This window comes from Schistocerca gregaria, chromosome 8, assembly GCF_023897955.1.
Source record: "Schistocerca gregaria isolate iqSchGreg1 chromosome 8, iqSchGreg1.2, whole genome shotgun sequence".
Lineage (NCBI taxonomy): Eukaryota > Metazoa > Arthropoda > Insecta > Orthoptera > Acrididae > Schistocerca > Schistocerca gregaria.
This window is the reverse complement of record NC_064927.1, coordinates 256437242-256454207: the sequence shown is the minus strand read 5'-3', so window position 1 is coordinate 256454207 and position 16966 is coordinate 256437242. Positions and strand designations below refer to the sequence as shown.

General features: G+C 39.7%; 1 protein-coding gene across 1 annotated transcript in view; it reads left to right on the top strand.

Annotated features, from left to right (window-relative positions):
* LOC126285437 (uncharacterized) overlaps positions 1-15799 on the top strand; it is a 136165-nt gene extending 120366 nt beyond the window's left edge. The window contains exon 13 of the mRNA XM_049984825.1: positions 15067-15799. Within this exon, the coding sequence (XP_049840782.1) occupies positions 15067-15278 (212 nt within the window). The 3' untranslated portion in view covers positions 15279-15799. The remainder of the gene's footprint in view (positions 1-15066) is intronic.
* The last annotated feature ends 1167 nt before the right edge of the window (positions 15800-16966 follow it).

Here is a 16966-nt window from a genome sequence, read left to right as displayed (position 1 = left end):
ACTCTGGCAGTTGTTGTGACTACTGGAGGCATGTAGATACGAATCACCATAGGTCTTCCGTACACACTGCATCCCAGGTCGCCATCTTGTTACTGTTTCACCAGGACATCAAGAAACAAGAGGACACCATCCTATTTACACCTCCATTGTAATTTGTATGTTGGAATGGAGCAGATTGAATTATGGAGAAATTCACCTAAGCTGTTTCATGTGTGTGGCCAATGATGAATGGAATGTGTCATTCACATAATGGTAGAAACAGGTTGGTTTTAATTAGACTTGGTCTAGGTCCTTCTCCTTGAATTCTTCTGTGAAGAAATTTGGTACAGCCAGTGTTACAGGACAAACTGATGGCAAAGCCATCTGTGTGTTCAAAATAATTTCCATCACATGTGAAGTAAGTTGAGGTGAGCACAGACCTGAGATTCGTCATAAGGTTAGTCAGAAATTTTTTGTTTATCAATTCAGTGAATTCCTTTAATGGTAGTGTGGTGTGTCAAAATTCGCAAGCAGGTCACTATCATTGAGGTAAAGTTCCTGTAGATGATGATCACACTAAAAGGAATTATACATGTGACATGTGCCAAGCTTTACATTGCTTCCATATTGCCAAGAGGAGGCCACAGAGGAATGCCCTCTTGCGGACATTTGAGAACCTATACAGTCATGGCAGTGCAGCAGCTCATGGTCATAGTTTCTTGACATATTTCGCATTGAAGGTGCTGCAAAGAAGTTAGATCCCTTTCCTCAGACAGCAACTTGCCAGATCTCTTTATTTTCCAATATACTGTGTCATTAGAAGTCCATAAATTTTCTCTTTATAATTGGGCCATCATATAACCCATGTATGGGCACTTTTCCTGCCTCCCCCTTGTGAATCGTTCCCCCCCCCCCCCCCCCACTTTTCCATCCCCATCAGCTTCATTGGTACCTCCCCCACTTTATAGGGGTATGAAATGGAATGGTGTCATAGGCCGCCATGGGTAAAGCAGGTGGTAGACTTCAGTTTATTGGTAGAATACTGGAAAAATGCAATCAATCTACAAAGGAGACTGCTTACAAATCACTCAAGAGAGCCATTGTAGAATATTGCTCAAGTGTATGGGATCCATACCAAATAGAACTAATATATACAGAGAAGCGCAGCACAAATGGTCCATGGGCGAGTGTCAACAAAGATTCTGAAGAAACTGAAATGGAACAAAGATTCTGAAGAAACTGAAGTGGCAGTCTCTTGAAGACATAAACTATCCTGAGAAAGCCTACCTACAGGGTTTCAAAAACCAGCTTTAAATTATGACTCTAGGAATGAACTATAATTACCTATTTCTCTCTCACACATGGATCATGAGGACAAGATTGCATTAATTACAACACACACAGAGGCATTTGAACAATCATTCTTCATGCACTCCATACCTGAATGGAACTGGAAGAAACCCTATTAACTGGTACTAGGGACATATCCTCTTCAGTGGTTTGCAGAGTATAGATGTAGATGTAAATAACCGTCCTGTGGTGCAAAGTGAAATAACCTCTTGATACTAGTCTCAACTGGGAAACTTTACCACATAGCTTATCACTCAGGTTGCTTAGTGTTCAAAATGACATCTTCTACAAGAAACCTAACAATTTCTAGAGCTTCAGAAGCTGACACTGCTTAGTGAAAAAGTATTGGCTGAGTTAGTCAGTACAATGATGATATCGAATGTCTCAGAAGTAACTGCAGCATGTGCTTACATCGTTGGCATAGTATATAATTGATTGGTAATATCTGTGTCTGAATCTGTCTAGTTTTCACGAATCCCATGTGGCCAGATATTGGAGTGTCTTGCAAATACTTCAGGATAGACAACCAACCCCTTTGTTGTTATACAGTGTTCTGTTTGTTAATTGGAATACTTTCGTTAGTTCCTCCTCCTTTCACGGCTTGTATGGTTTTCATCAGTGTTGGATCTTCCCTCTGTTCAGCATCAGTCATTTAATGCAGCGAAGACAGATTTCACCCACTCTATTGTGGTCCACAAAAGGATTCCTTGAAAAGCAGTCAGCATCCTTGTGTTGGTGTCCATTTAGGTATTCCACTTGATGATGTACTCCTGAAGCCTCAGTGCCCATTTCACCAGCTGAATGGATGGATCCCTCGGACTAGTTAGCTGCTGTGGAGAACAGTGGTCTGACACAAAGGTGAATGGTTTGCAAAATAAATCCTGCTGGGACTTGTTAATGGTCCAGGCAGCTGTAAGGCACTCTTTCTCAGTTGTAGAATAGTTTGTCTCAGATTTTGAGAGTAATCTGGAAACAAAAGGTATCACATTTTCAGCACTTTTCAAAATTTGCGGTAGAACTGCACTCATTCAGTAACTGCTAGGGCTGGTGAAGATGTTAGTGCCATCTTAAGAGCAAGCAAAGATCTTTCTTGCACCTCCTTCCATGAAAATTTGCCGTCTCCCTACAGTAGTTCTTGCAAGGGACATGCAACACATCAGGAATGTGCCACAAGGTTGGAAAATCTTTGGCAGCTCTTATTTTCTCTGGGTTAGGATGGACTCAACCGCCACTTACTAGGCGCCCCATGATTTTTATTTCTGGAGCTTGAAAGAGGTACTATTTTTAATTTAGTTGACCTGCAGTCTAAACCCACTTCAACTTAGCCTTAGATATTCTTCAGATGTCTTTAGAAAAATGGCAATGTCATATAGATAGCAAGATAAAAGTCATAACTTCGGACTCATAGAAAGTGTCAGGTATTAAAAAGGCAGTCATCTGCCAGGGCGCTGGAAACAATGCTCAGGATGGGCATACGTGTATAAGGAAATATCTATGTGCCCTCCTCATGTAAGTGATATTTTCCCAATTTCAGTACAAAACTAAATTTTATTTATTTGAATACATACAAGCAACTGTTCATAAGATTGCATGTGAACTGCTTATGTATGTCGTCATTACTGACATTCCTACAGGTTGTGTGCGTCCCAGGACAATTGGGAAATCTGGCAATTTTTTCACCTGAGGAAAACATTGCAATTTTTTTAGAATTCCAGAATTTTTTTATTTTATTTATTTATTTATTTATTTGTTTCAGTTTTCACTTACTGTAATTTTGACTGGTAAGAACTCTGTGATTATCTAACAAAGAATTTTGCTTTAATTATCTATAAAACATAAACAAAAGAACAATACTAAAATAAAACTTAAGTTGCAAAGAAAATGTGCCATTTACAACAACAAAAATACAGTGCACACACAATTGTATGCAGACAGCAAAATGTGTCAAAAGCTTTAAGACGAAGACTATGCACAAAACTTCGTAACAGCAAACTGCTTTTGATGTATGTGATGTCAAAATTACTTATATCTTTAAGATGTTGTGGGAAAATATTGTGATGGTAGTTTGAGAAGTGTTACTTTCAAAGTAAATTTTCTTTTATGCAAGATGAATTATGGTATGTGTGAGAATGTGGAATGAATTTCTTAAATCACTCTCATTCACAATTTAAACTTTGAGCAACAGCAACTTAGAAAAATTTATGGCCCAGAAGACCAGCCATTTACGCCATTATTTAAATTGTTACTTGCACCTTTGTGTTTACCATCTCTTGAAGAGTGACACATGCTGAAAAAAAGATGAAGCTTAAAGGATAGTTTTTCATATTTATTTTAATACTTCAGTAGATTACAAATAATGAGGTCAGTTCTTGAGCAACTTTACGCATAACTGAATTTTCTATGGAAAACTGAAGTGCTCGATAGGTCATATGCTCAGCTATTAATATTAATTTAAACCATGAATTTTTCATAGTTTTGTGTTTACGAACTGTAATGTTGCTATTGGCTGGCTACAACACCTGTCCTATGCTCTTAATGTCTGCTGTCATTGGCTGGTGAGATCACATGACATGAGCTGTGATTGGTTGGCAAAAGCGCATGTCGCAGCGCAAACACGATTTCAGTGGGTCAGAAGCTACCATGCTGTATTTGGTTGAATTCGTATTAATACTTTCATAATGTTAAAAATTTAGTGTAAATGTTGCTGGGCATCAAAGATTTGTCGTAAAATGTGGGGAATTCTGTGCTGGTGTATAAAACCTTTTACCATTCAAAAGATTAATAAGTTCTGCAGCTCACGGGGAATGTATATTGTCACTTAAAGTGAAATAATGTACTTTCACCCGTGGTACAGTGTATTTTCACTCGGGAGAGGGGAGTGTATTTGTAACCAGGAAATCTGGGGGAAAAATCCAGGAATTTATTTTTTCTTGTTTACATATACACTCTATCTTACGCAGTTCAAAGTACATTGTCAGACTTAAAATTACAGGTAAATAGCATTCATTATAGTTTCAACTAATAAAAATTTATATACTGCTTCTCCCTTTCTTTCCATTCCCCTCAGCTTGCACCAAGTGCTGCAACCACCTCTTCCGTGTAGCCTAGCATCTACCAGTGAGAGGCAGGGAGGCGTGAGGAGTGGTTTGTTTGGATCTGATTCTCAAAGACTGTTGGTGCACTGTCCAGTGGCCAAAAATTTAGTTGTGAGAGTGTTATTTTCCTACGTGCCCATCTGCAGCTCAGTGATCATTTTCTCGTTGAGTTGTTACCTATCCTCATTAGTATTGATTCTCAGAGTATTCGCACAAGTTATCAGTTGCATGGATCGATCACTGTGGTCTCATTTCATCAACATGGTGTCTGTGACACTTGAATAGCTAGCCACACGAGTGGGCTTCAGTGACGGGCCAAAACGACAGGCTATTTGTGCAGGTATCTCCAACAGATCAGGCCTGCCAATCTGAAACCCCTCATTTACCCCTATGTGCAGGCCCTGCCCGATGGATCTAGTCTCACCAATCTGCCCGCAGGCCGGGTCTGTTTGCGTGTAGTATAATGCGGTGGATTTTTACGGTTTATCCATGGACCCAGGACTGTGGTGCTCCTTGGCAGGCCAGAGGCCACAGGCGATGGATTTCAGGAATTGCGACTGTACATTGGACAGTGCAGCATTTTATAGACATTTTATTTATTCTAGTACATTTTGGCACTTTGAAAGTAGTTAATACTTAGAAAGTATGTTTGATAAGAAGAAGAAAATGGCAGCAGTCACTGGTGGTTTGCACAATACTTACTCCTATATTTCTTGAAAGAAATGTCACACAGTACCTGTCAAATGAAATAAGGACAACGTAACACCCAGTCCATAAGCAGAGAAAATATCCTACCTGACCACGAATCGAACATGGGCCCGCCACGTGGTAGGCAAACACATTACTAATTCTTTTTAAATTTGTTTCTCCACAAAAACAGTAACAAAAATGACTAGCTTAAATGAAATGACATTAATAAGGTGACAGCTAACTGCAGTAATAAATTACAGCATTCGTAGAATGAGGAATGATATTTAGCCTTTAGCAGTAGCACACATTTAGTATCTTCACTGTCACCTTCAGCTGGTGGCAGTTCAGCATGCACATTTTCTTCTTCTGCAGCCTGAGTTTCCTCTTCGTCGCTTCCCAGACCCAACTTAACCATTCAGTGAATCCTTGATGTACAGGGGATAGGCAAAATAATGTGAACAGTGGTAGTTATGGGATGGTTGTGTTTGATGGTCAACAATGCAGGTAAGGCACGTGCCGCACTGGATTGTGCATGTTCATAACAGACTAGGCATCAGTGCAGCTTGTTTACGAGTAGTTCACACTTTGTATTGGCATTCAGAGGCTGAGGTTGACGGGCAATGAAAGACCTAACAGAGTTACAGTGAGGGCAGATTGTGGGGGCTCAATTAGATGGAGCATCATTAACCAACACAGCAAACTTATTATTGAATGTTTCAAGAACAACTGTTTCAACAGTCATGATAGCCTACACAAAACATGGGAAGACATCATCATGTAAACATAATAGTGGGCGAAAATCAAAGCCAAATGATAAAGATCATTGTACACTAACACAAATTGTGTCAAAACAACACAAAACTATGGCGGCTAAAGTGATTGTAGAGCTCAATAGCCATATTCGAGACCCCTTATCTACCAACATTGTCTGCCGAGAACTCCATAAAGTGAATTTCATGGATGAGATACTGTGCTGAAACCATTGGTGATGATAGGTGATGATAACCAATGCAAAGAAGTGCAAAATGTGGTGCCAGGAGCATAAATTATGGATGGTGGTGTCAGGAGCATAAATCCTGGATGGTTGATCAGTGGAAACACATCATATGGTCAGACGAGTCAACGTTTTCATTATTTCCAACATCAAGCAGGGTTTACGCCTTGAGAATGCCAAAAGAAATCTGCAATCCTGATTGCTTGATACCAGTGGTTAAACATGGAGGTAGAAGTTCGGTGGTGTGGGCAGCCATATCATGGTAATCTGCTGGTTTCATCATTACTCTCACAGGTCGTTTTACAGCCAACGATTATGTGAACATTTTAGGTGACCAAGTGCACTCCATGATTCAAATGTTGTTCCCCAAAAATGACAACATATTTCATGGTGAAAATGCAGCCATTCACACAGCCAGGACAGTACAGTTGCAGTATGAGGAACATGCAACTTAACTGCAGTGTCTTCCCTGGCAAGCACAATCTTGAACGTTATCAAACCCTTGTGGGCGGTATTAGAGTGCAGACTCTGGAGCAGATTTCCGCCTCCCTCATCACTACAGGAGTTAGAAGAGGTTCTGACTGAAGAGTGGCATAACATTCCACAGGAGACTATGCAATCATTTTATGCCAGTACTGCAAAACGAATGGGCAAATGAGGGTCCAACTCCTTATTAAGGAACCAATCCCAAATAAGTACAGGTGTTCACATTATTTTGCCTATCCCTGTATGTCCCTAAGTCTCCTCCAGGGTTAATTACAGGAACAGAAAAACAGTCCCAAACAGCAACTTCGCAAAGTCCTTCACTGCCTTGTCATTTTGGTCAGTTTTAGCCTTCTAACGGCATCCTTAGAGAGTTCAAGATCTTCTTTTATGACACCAAATGTTTGCGGTCATATTCTAGTATATGCTGTGTTACTGATTTATTTTCATGTGAGACTTGTAGGGGAGGTTAGGGTCGAGAACACGCTACAGAAGTAGAGAGGCCTCTCTATGGCACTGCTAGTGCTTCATGGCCCGACCCATCCCCTCTCCCTGAGGAATCTACTTGTACCTAACTTACACCCATACTGTTGAAGACAGTTCGGTGCATGTTACTGTATTTCTTATTGTGGTGGGATACTTAAGTGTTTTCTCGAGTTCGTTTTCCACATACATCTTTTATTCAATATGTTCATCACTCTGATATTGTTAAAAACGTAACTTGTATATTTGCCCATTAACCAAATCACAGCTTTTTTTTAATATATAAAATCACAGCTTTTTTAAAATATACATAGTAGTAACTTTCTCCTTATCTGAAGAAAATGTTAGTATGTACATTGTTTGTGGAAGTACTTGTTATTTGAGAAGTTTTCTTCTTGGTCCACCAGCAGTTGATCGCCCTCTCTACACGTGCACTGATGAGGCACAGCATCAGCAAGATTGCATTTACTGCAGAGGCTAATGTCACGTAAACCAAAGCAAAGAGATGCTCATTAGTGTTGAAGATGTTACTGACTACCTTGTACCACGCTGTTATCACGTCTGATGAAAGAACACCACTACTCATGTTTTTACAGACTACATTCCATGCTATTCCAGCATATTTAGTTTCTATGTAATTTTTCATTTCATGTTTCCCTTTTCCTGCTGAAATCACATTTTCTCTAATTTTTTTGATTTTAAAATCTTATTGCTGATGTCACTATATTCAAGGTAAAAATACCTAATATGTTTTCGTTTAATATTATATTTTGTGTATTTATCGGTGGCTCTACATTTTCTGGCCTGACAATGTTACATAGTTTTGTTGTAATGCATCCCACTTCGTCTACATCTACATCCATACTCCGCAAGCCACCTGCTGGTGTGTGGCGGAGGGCACCTTGAGTACCTCTATCGGTTCTCCCTTCTATTTGTTACAAGTTATGCTGCATGTTCGTTTGACGTACAGTGCCATCACTTTACACTTGATGTTGGTTAGTCACATTCCTCCATTGCTTGGATCCAACACAGTTGTCTTCACTCGAAACAGTTCCCCTTTCTATAAAAACTTTGATAAGGTGGAGCACGGTCTTTGCTCCATGAACAGTAATGTCTGTTAGTCTGTGCTGTAGCTGCCTCAGGAAAGGTTCCAGTGATATAACATACATAAGCATGGATAAGGGACTTCCTTGGGTAACACCCCTTTTTATTTCAGTTTTGTCAGTTGACAGTTAATGGAGCTTTGTGCAGTAACACCCATTGCCATGTTCTTGATGATGATGATGATGATGGTTTTTGGCAGGAAGCCCATTCGGCGCATTGTCTCTATCAGACATTTGTGATTAATTTGATCAAAAGCCTTATGGAAGTATATGGAAAGCAGTCCACATTTTATGTTACTTGTCTGTGTTAGCACAATGGCATTACGGTACAAAGCTGCAGTTTGTAAAATTCGCCTTCTAAAGGCAAAAGTCTGTGGTTGGCCTATGATGTCAGCGGTGCATGATATAAAGTGCTTATTAGTTACTCGAGCTATAAACTCTGCAGGCACTGGCTTTCCTCGTAAGACTTCATTGACAATTCGGTGAGCTTTTCTCCGTTAAGGGCCCAAAAACTTTTATGTAATTCAGTGGGCAGTCCGTCAGGTCCTGGAGATTTCCTAGTGGGAGAGGTGCTCATGAGAAATGTTATCATCATCATCTTGCAATATTAAAGCAGGCTCAGACATAGTAATTGGATGTCTCTATAGGCCCCCGGGCTCAGCAGTTGTTGTGGCTGAGCACCTGAAGGATAATTTGCAAAATATTTTGAGTAGATTTCCCCACCATGTTATAGTTCTGGGTGGAGATTTTAATTTGTCGGATATAGACTGGGAGACTCAAATGTTCATAATGGGTGGCAGGGACAAAGAATCCAGTCAAATTTTTTTAAGTGCTTCATCTGAAAACTACCTTGAGCAGTTAAACAGAGAACCAACTCGTGGTGATAACATATTAGACCTGGTGACAAACAGACCCAAACTATTTGAAACAGTTAACGCAGAACAGGGAATCAGCTATCATAACGCGCTTACGGCATCGATGATTTCAGCCATAAATAGAAATATTAAAAAAGGTAGGAAGATTTTGCTGTTTAGCAAAAGTGACAAAAAGCTGATTACACAGTACCTGACGGCTCAACACAAAAATTTTGTTTCAAGTACAGATAGTGTTGAGGATCAGTGGACAAAGTTCAAAACAATCGTACAATATGCGTTAGATGAGTATGTGCCAAGCAAGATCGTAACAGATGGAAAAGAGCCACTGTGGTACAACAACGAAGTTAGAAAACTGCTGCGGAAGCAAAGGGAACTTCACAGCAAACATAAACATAGCCAAAGCCTTGCAGACAAACAAAAATTACGTGAAGCGAAATGTTGTGTGAGGAGGGCTATGTGAGAGGCGTTCAATGAATTTGAAAGTAAAGTTCTATGTACTGACGTGGCAGAAAATCGTAAGAAATTTTGGTCTTATGTCAAAGCGGTAGGTGGATCAGAACAAAATGTCCAGGCACTCTGTGACCAAGATGGTACTGAAACAGAGGATGACAGACTAAAGGCCGAAATACTAAATGTCTTTTTCCAAAGCTATTTCACAGAGGAAGACTGCACTGTAGTTCCTTCTCTAGATTGTCACACAGATGACAAAATGGTAGATATCGAAATAGACGACAGAGGGACAGAGAAACAATTAAAATCGCTCAAAAGAGGAAAGGCCGCTGGACGTGATGGGATACCAGTTCGATTTTACACAGAGTATGCGAAGGAACTTGCCCCCTTCTTGCAGCGGTGTACCGTAGGTCTCTAGAAGAGCGTAGCATTCCAAAGGACTGGAAAAGGGCACAGGTCATCGCCGTTTTCAAGAAGGGACGTCAAACAGTTGTGCAGAACTATAGACCTAATTCTCTCACATCGATCAGTTGTAGAATTTTGGAACACATATTATGTTCGAGTATAATGACTTTTCTGGAGACTAGAAATCTACTCTGTAGGAATCAGCATGGGTTTCGAAAAAGACGCTCATGTGAAACCCAACTCGCGCTATTCGTCCACGAGACTAAGAGGGCCATAGACACGGGTTCCCAGGGAGATGCCGTGTTTCTTGAGTTCCACAAGGCGTTCGGCGTTCAATACAGTTCCCCACAGTCGTTTAATGAACAAAGCAAGAGCATATGGACTATCAAACCAATTGTGTGATTGGATTGAGGAATTCCTAGATAACAGAACGCAGCATGTCATTCTCAGTGGAGAAAAGTCTTCCGAAGTAAGAGTGATTTCAGGTGTGCCACAGGGGAGTGTCATAGGACCGTTGCTATTCACAGTATACATAAATGACCTGGTGGATGACACCGGAAGTTCACTGAGGCTTTTTGCAGATAATACTGTGGTGTATTGAGAGGTTGTAACAATGGAAAATTGTTGTGAAATGCAGGAGGATCTGCAGCGAATTGACGCATGGTGCAAGGAATGGCAACTGAATCTCAATGTAGACAAGTGAAATGTGCTGTGAATACATTGAAAGAATGATCCCTTATCATTTAGCTACAATATAGCAGGTCAGCAACTGGAAGCAGTTAATTCCGTAAATTATCTGGGAGTATGGATAAGGAGTTATTTAAAATGGAATGATCATACAAAGTTGATCGTTGGTAAAGCATATGCCAGACTGAGATTCATTGGAAGAATCCTAAGGAAATGCAATCCGAAAACAAAGGAAGTAGGTTACAGTAAGCTTGTTCGCCCACTGCTTGAATACTGCTCAGCAGTGTGGGATCCGTACCAGATAGGGTTGATGTAAGAGAAGATCCAACGGAGAGCAGTGCGCTTCGTTACAGGATCATTTAATAATTTCGAAAGCCTAACAGAGATGATAGATAAACTCCAGTGGAAAACTGCAGGAGACACGCTCAGTAGCTTGGTACGGGCTTTTGTTAAAGTTTCGAGAACATACCTTCACTGAAGAGTCAAGCAGTATATTGCTCCCTCCTACATCTATCTCGCGAAGAGACCTTGAGGATAAAATCAGAGAAATTAGAGTCCACACAGAGGCATACCGACAATCCTTCTCTCCACGAACAATACGAGACTGGAATAGAAGGGAGAACCAATAGAGGTACTCAGGGTACCCTCCGTCACACACCGTCAGGTGGCTTGCGGAGTATGGATGTAGATGTAGATTCATGTAAGATATGTATTAAAGAACTCATCATATTTCTACGTTTGTATTTTCTGATGCATACATGCATTCATAGTACACTGAGATATCTTTAATTATTCCCTTCTGGGTGGCGATTTGGTACCTGTTCTATTCTTGGTGTGTCTGATAAGATGGTACAATGCAACTGTCTCATCTTCAATTACTGACTTTGCTTTGGGTTTTATCTTAAGTCCGTCCAGTTCATTATGTTTCAAACTGACTAACTTTGCTTTTATTTGCTTGATGTCTTTTAATCTTGTAGGAACTGAATCTGTCTGATCGTAGAGGTCCTTTAGAACACTATAGTAGAATTCTATAGTCTGTTTCCTTTCTCTGACCTTATCTGTGCTACAAGATATTTAAACTTTCCTTAGCTTTTGGTTTTGCCGCAGGGTCCACCATTCTAGAACAGTTGGAAAGTTGTTCAGTGAACGGAGACAATTTCCCAAGCACTGGTTAGGGCATCTTCTAAGTCATCTTCTGATAGTAACAATATGTTTAGATTCCACTGGCTTCTTACTGTTTGGGTAGGTTGTGGTTTAAATTTATGCAGGTTGACAATGCACTATGATCGAAAAAACTGAGGGGAACAGTTTGTGTTTTCAACATATTGTTAAATTATAGGATATATAAATTCTGTCAGTTCTACATTCAGCTAAGCAGTTGGACACACAGCACCTTTGAAATAATAGACATAATGCAGTGGGTAATGACTGACAATAATGAACATAGTAGAACCAACATTTTATTCGCAGTCACCTATAGTGCTGGTTTACACAACCCTTCCCTGTCTTATACACTTCTTTTTCTGAAGTTATGTCTGAAATCAGTGAACGTATTTTAAATGTGTGTTGCGACTCCAAGGAAATGCGTACTTTTGTTGTGTTATTGAAATAAAATAACATCTGTGGTCTTAGTGAAACACACATACCATTTGGCTTGCTTTCTCCACCTAAAAACCAGTTCATTACATCAACGTTAATACTTATGATTTTTGCTCACACATTTAGAAATACAGAAGTCCCTGCTTATTTTTTTGTCTGCTTAAGTCTTTATTCACCCTTTAGATCTCAAAATTTGTCAGGGAAAATGGTAAAACTTTTCTGGAAACAGGGAAACTTGGGGCAACCCTGACTATCCATGTTCATGTGTAAATCCCTGATGTCAAGTGCTTCACTACCATTACAGTTTTGCTTTCATTTCTCCAAGGTACTAAGTATTGGTAAGCAATAGGTTTATTGTACTAAGCATTGGTAAGTAATAGGTTTATTGTACTAAGTATTGGTAAGCAATAGGTATATTTTTACTGAGAGGTAGAACAATACAAGTAATAATAAACTAGCATTGCCCTCTGTTGATTACTTGCGAATAATCTTTTTGCGGACTTCATGTAAACATAGCCCAATTTAATTTATTTATATTAATAGTCACTCTAAAATTATTGCTCCTAATGATATTTAGGACAAAATAATAATGTTACAGCCCATCATGATATGCAGCTAGACTGCACTTACATCACTGAATATCGTTAGTGACTCTTTTTACGTAATGATTAATCTCTCTCTCTCTCTCTCTCTCTCTCTCTCTCTCTCTCTCTCTCTCTCATTTATAACACAATCAGCAATGTAATATTTATCACCACCTTGTTATTTACTTGCAAGAACAAAATTCTCTCTTCCTTCCTGCCTATCATTTTATTTTCCGGTGTATTTCTGTAAAATCTATCATCAATAGTGGTAAAATAATTCCTTCTTCTTTTTTCATTTTTACTCACTAGATTCTACCCAGATAATATCGTCACAACTAGGGATATCACTAATAAATTGCATTTATCAGCTGTGTTTTTGTTTTTGTTCAACTAAGGTTTGAATCCTGCCTCGGGCATGGATGTTGTGGTGTCCTTAGGTTAGTTAGGTTTAAGTAGTTCTAAGTTCTAGGGGACTGATGACCTCATATGTTAAGCCCCAGAGTGCTCAGAGCCAAAGTTCTGTACCCAAAGATGGGAAAGTTGCACAAGTCACACCAAAAACAAGAAAGGAAATAGGAGTAATTATAGACTCATCTCACTAACATCGATTTTCAGTGGGATTTTGGAACATATACTATGCTCGAATATTATGAATCACTTCGAAGAAAATGATTTGTTGACAGACAGTCAACATGGAGTCAGAAAATATTGTTTTTGTGAAACACAGCTAGCTCTTTATTCTCACGAACTAATGAGTGCTTTTGACAGGGGACGTCATACTGACTCAGTAGTTTTAGATTTCCAGAACACTTTTGACACAATTCCTCACAAGCAACTTCTAATCAAATTGTGTGCCAGTGGAGAGTTGTCTCAGTTGTGTGACTGGATTTGTGATTTCCTGTCAGAAAGGTCATAGTTCATAATAATTGACGGCAAGTCATTAAGTAAAATAGAAGTAATATTCATGTTCCCCAAGAAAGTGTTATAGGCCCTCTGTTGTTCCTGATCTATGTAAATGATTTAGGAGACAATCGTCAGATCATCCAAAACTAATTGCAAAATGATTTTGACAAGATATCTGTATGGTGCAAAAAGTGACAGGTGACTCTAAAGCCTGAAAAGTGTTAAGTCATCCACTTGAGCACAAAAAGAATCTACTGAATTTTAGTTGCAAAATAAATCACACAAATCTAAAGACTGTTGTCTCAACTAAATACTCAGGGATTACAATTACAGGTAAGTTAAATTGGAATAATCACGTGGATAATGTTGTGCGGAAAGCATACTAAAGACTGTGATTTATTGGCAGAACACTTAGAAAATGTAACAGGTCTACAAGAGAGTTATTACACTATGCTTGTCTGCCCTCTTCTGAAGTGTTGCTGTGTGGTGTGGGATCCACATCAGATTGGATTGAAGGAGACATCGAAAAAGATAAGAAGGGCAGCTCGTTCCCAGTCATAAACACAAGTGTTTTGCACTGCTACAGGATCAACTCATGAAATTTTAATCACCAAATTTCTCCTCTGGTACCTGCCTATATAGGGAGAAATGATCATCATAATAAAATAAAGGAAATATGAGCTTACATGGAAAGATCTAAGTGTGTGTTATTTTCCACATGCCGTTAGAGATTGGAACAGTAGAGTAGTAGCTTCAAGGCGGTTCGATGAAGTCTCTGCCAGGCACTTAATTGCAAATTGCAGAGTAATTGTGTAAATGTAAATGGTGGGAATTATGAGTGCAAAATCGCCAACAAAGTCATCAGATATGAAAACCAGCCACCTACAAACAGTGGAAACTCCTGGTTGTTGAACTACCACCGACAGATAGACTGGTGACTAAAGTAGCCACTGTCATTTGATTTGGATATGCAGTGGAATGGGTCATTTTTGTAGTATTTGCACAGGCTTTGAAAATCTGTAGCTAAGGAGCACGTCTCACTAACACAACAAGGCCACTTCGGTACTCTAGCCAGCTCAACACAGTGTAGTCTCCCTATTTGTTCCCACCCTAATAATTGCGCTGAAGGGAGGCAGGAAGTCAAATTGCGAGGTGTTTTTGTCATGCGTATACTATATACAAAAAAGTAAAGTTACATTCATATCTGGTGATTGTTTCTTGGTAAATGTTTCATTTTTGTATAAAAATGTAAATAGCGTTTTATAACGTGTTTTCTACATCACAAAATTTCTATCAAGCTCCTTTATGGAAATTGTACTGTTAAAAATATTGATTCTTTCACATTTTCAAAATCTGTGGTATAGCTTAACCATATCTGCATTACAGGTATTTCACCCGCAGAAGTCCGATCAAGCACACCGATCAACAGCAGTTCATCGTCACAACAAGAGCAGAATGGACACGCGAAGGAAGGTGAAAAGCAACCACAACCAGCAGTCGGTGCCTACGCAGTGTCCAGAATACCAAGAATCAAGTCATTAGGTGGGCTGAGGTTAAAGGAGATGAGAAGCACTCTCTCAAGAGAAGACCAGTTTTAGTACAAATGTGACATTATATTGTACAGTTAGTGCTTATGTGTGGTACACAAGAGGTATTGAAGACGTCAGTGGAAATGGAGGGGAGGGGGAGATTTACTTCTAATACGCCTGTGCAGAGTAAGTGGAAATGTTCCTGCAGCTTTTTTAACTCTGAAGATAAACTGTATTCTAGATTTTCTCTGACAACAAATAATATCAGTTCCAATATGAATCACTATACTCTGAGATATTGAACTATAATTAGTGTTGTCAATGTGGATCCGAGGAATGAAGACTGGTTCTGGGATACTGAACTACAGTTAGTGTTGCACCAGAGCAGTGAAGAGTGGTTGCACCAGTTACTTATAAAATTACAATGAAGTATATTCTGCACCTCAGGCATCTCAGTGTTTGTAGATAGTGTAAGATAATAGTGAGACAGGGCTCTTTAGACTGCTTGTATCACTTGAATTTCTTAAACGAATTAAATGTTTTACACAGTTCTATGTAAGTTATAAAAAATATACTCTTTTAACAATTTATTTTCTTGAAATTGTTTTGTTTGAAATTTTGAACTTAAGTATTGAGTAAACAACTTCAGACATTTGATAAGTATTTAGTAAACAGCTTCAGACATTTGATTACTTTACAAATGAGTTACAATAGTGTGAAAAGGAAAGCTGCTACTCACCATATAGCAGAGTGCCTGAGACTACAGATTGTAGGATCGCAAGTGCATATCTGTTACAGAAGGACCATACTCAGTAAAGCACTGTAATGTTCAAGCCAACTTCCACGTTGTGGACAGCTTTGTGCAATTTTCCAGTAACTGTCAGATTTGCAAGTCTCAGGCAATTGGCACTTACCTGATGGGGATGAGCAAACAGTGGAGGGGTCATGGATCTCTGAATGGAAGACGAAAGGAGGTACTCACCTGCATGGCTGTCCCCTCAAGCCGTAAAAACAGGTTTGAGGTATTGCCCACTACCGAAAGTACATCTACACCAGAACAGAATGCCTCACCTCTTGGGACTGTGGCCTATCTTCTGGAGAGGTGTGGACAAGCTCAGAAGGTGGCATTGCTTCTCATTCAGAGCTCAGTGTTAGGGGAGTGTTTGAGCTCCTCAGTGAAATACTGGGAAGGTCAGAAAAGAATCTGTTTCTTGTTGAAGGGGAGGTGTTCTTGTTAGAGATGTGGCAGAGACTCTGCCGGCAGCAATTGAGCACAGTGGGAACACCAAGCTGCAAATCATGTCTCATGTCAGAACGAATGACATCTGTTGTCTGGGTTGAGAGGTTATCCTTTGTTCCTACAGGTGGCTGGCTGATTTGATGAAGACAGTGAGCTTTGCTCTCAGGGTGAAAGTGGAGCTATGTTTTGCAGCGTAATTCTCAGGACCGATCGCAGTCCTCTGGTTGACTTGGCTCCAAGAGGCTCTGGTGATTCTGTGACAATATGGCATGTGAATTTTCTGACCTCAGCTACCAGATGGAGAAACATAGGATCCCGTTAATAAATCAGGCATGATGTACACACAGGAGGCTGCTACTAAGGTAGCAGAGTGTGTGTGGCATGTACATGTGGAATTTTAGAATAGAGAAATCCCAGCAAGGTGCATTCCAGTTCCAGACAGGATAGCATTGATCAGAGAAAGGAAATGTTAGTACTATTAGTTAATTGTTGAAATGTTTGTTGAAAAGCTCTGGAG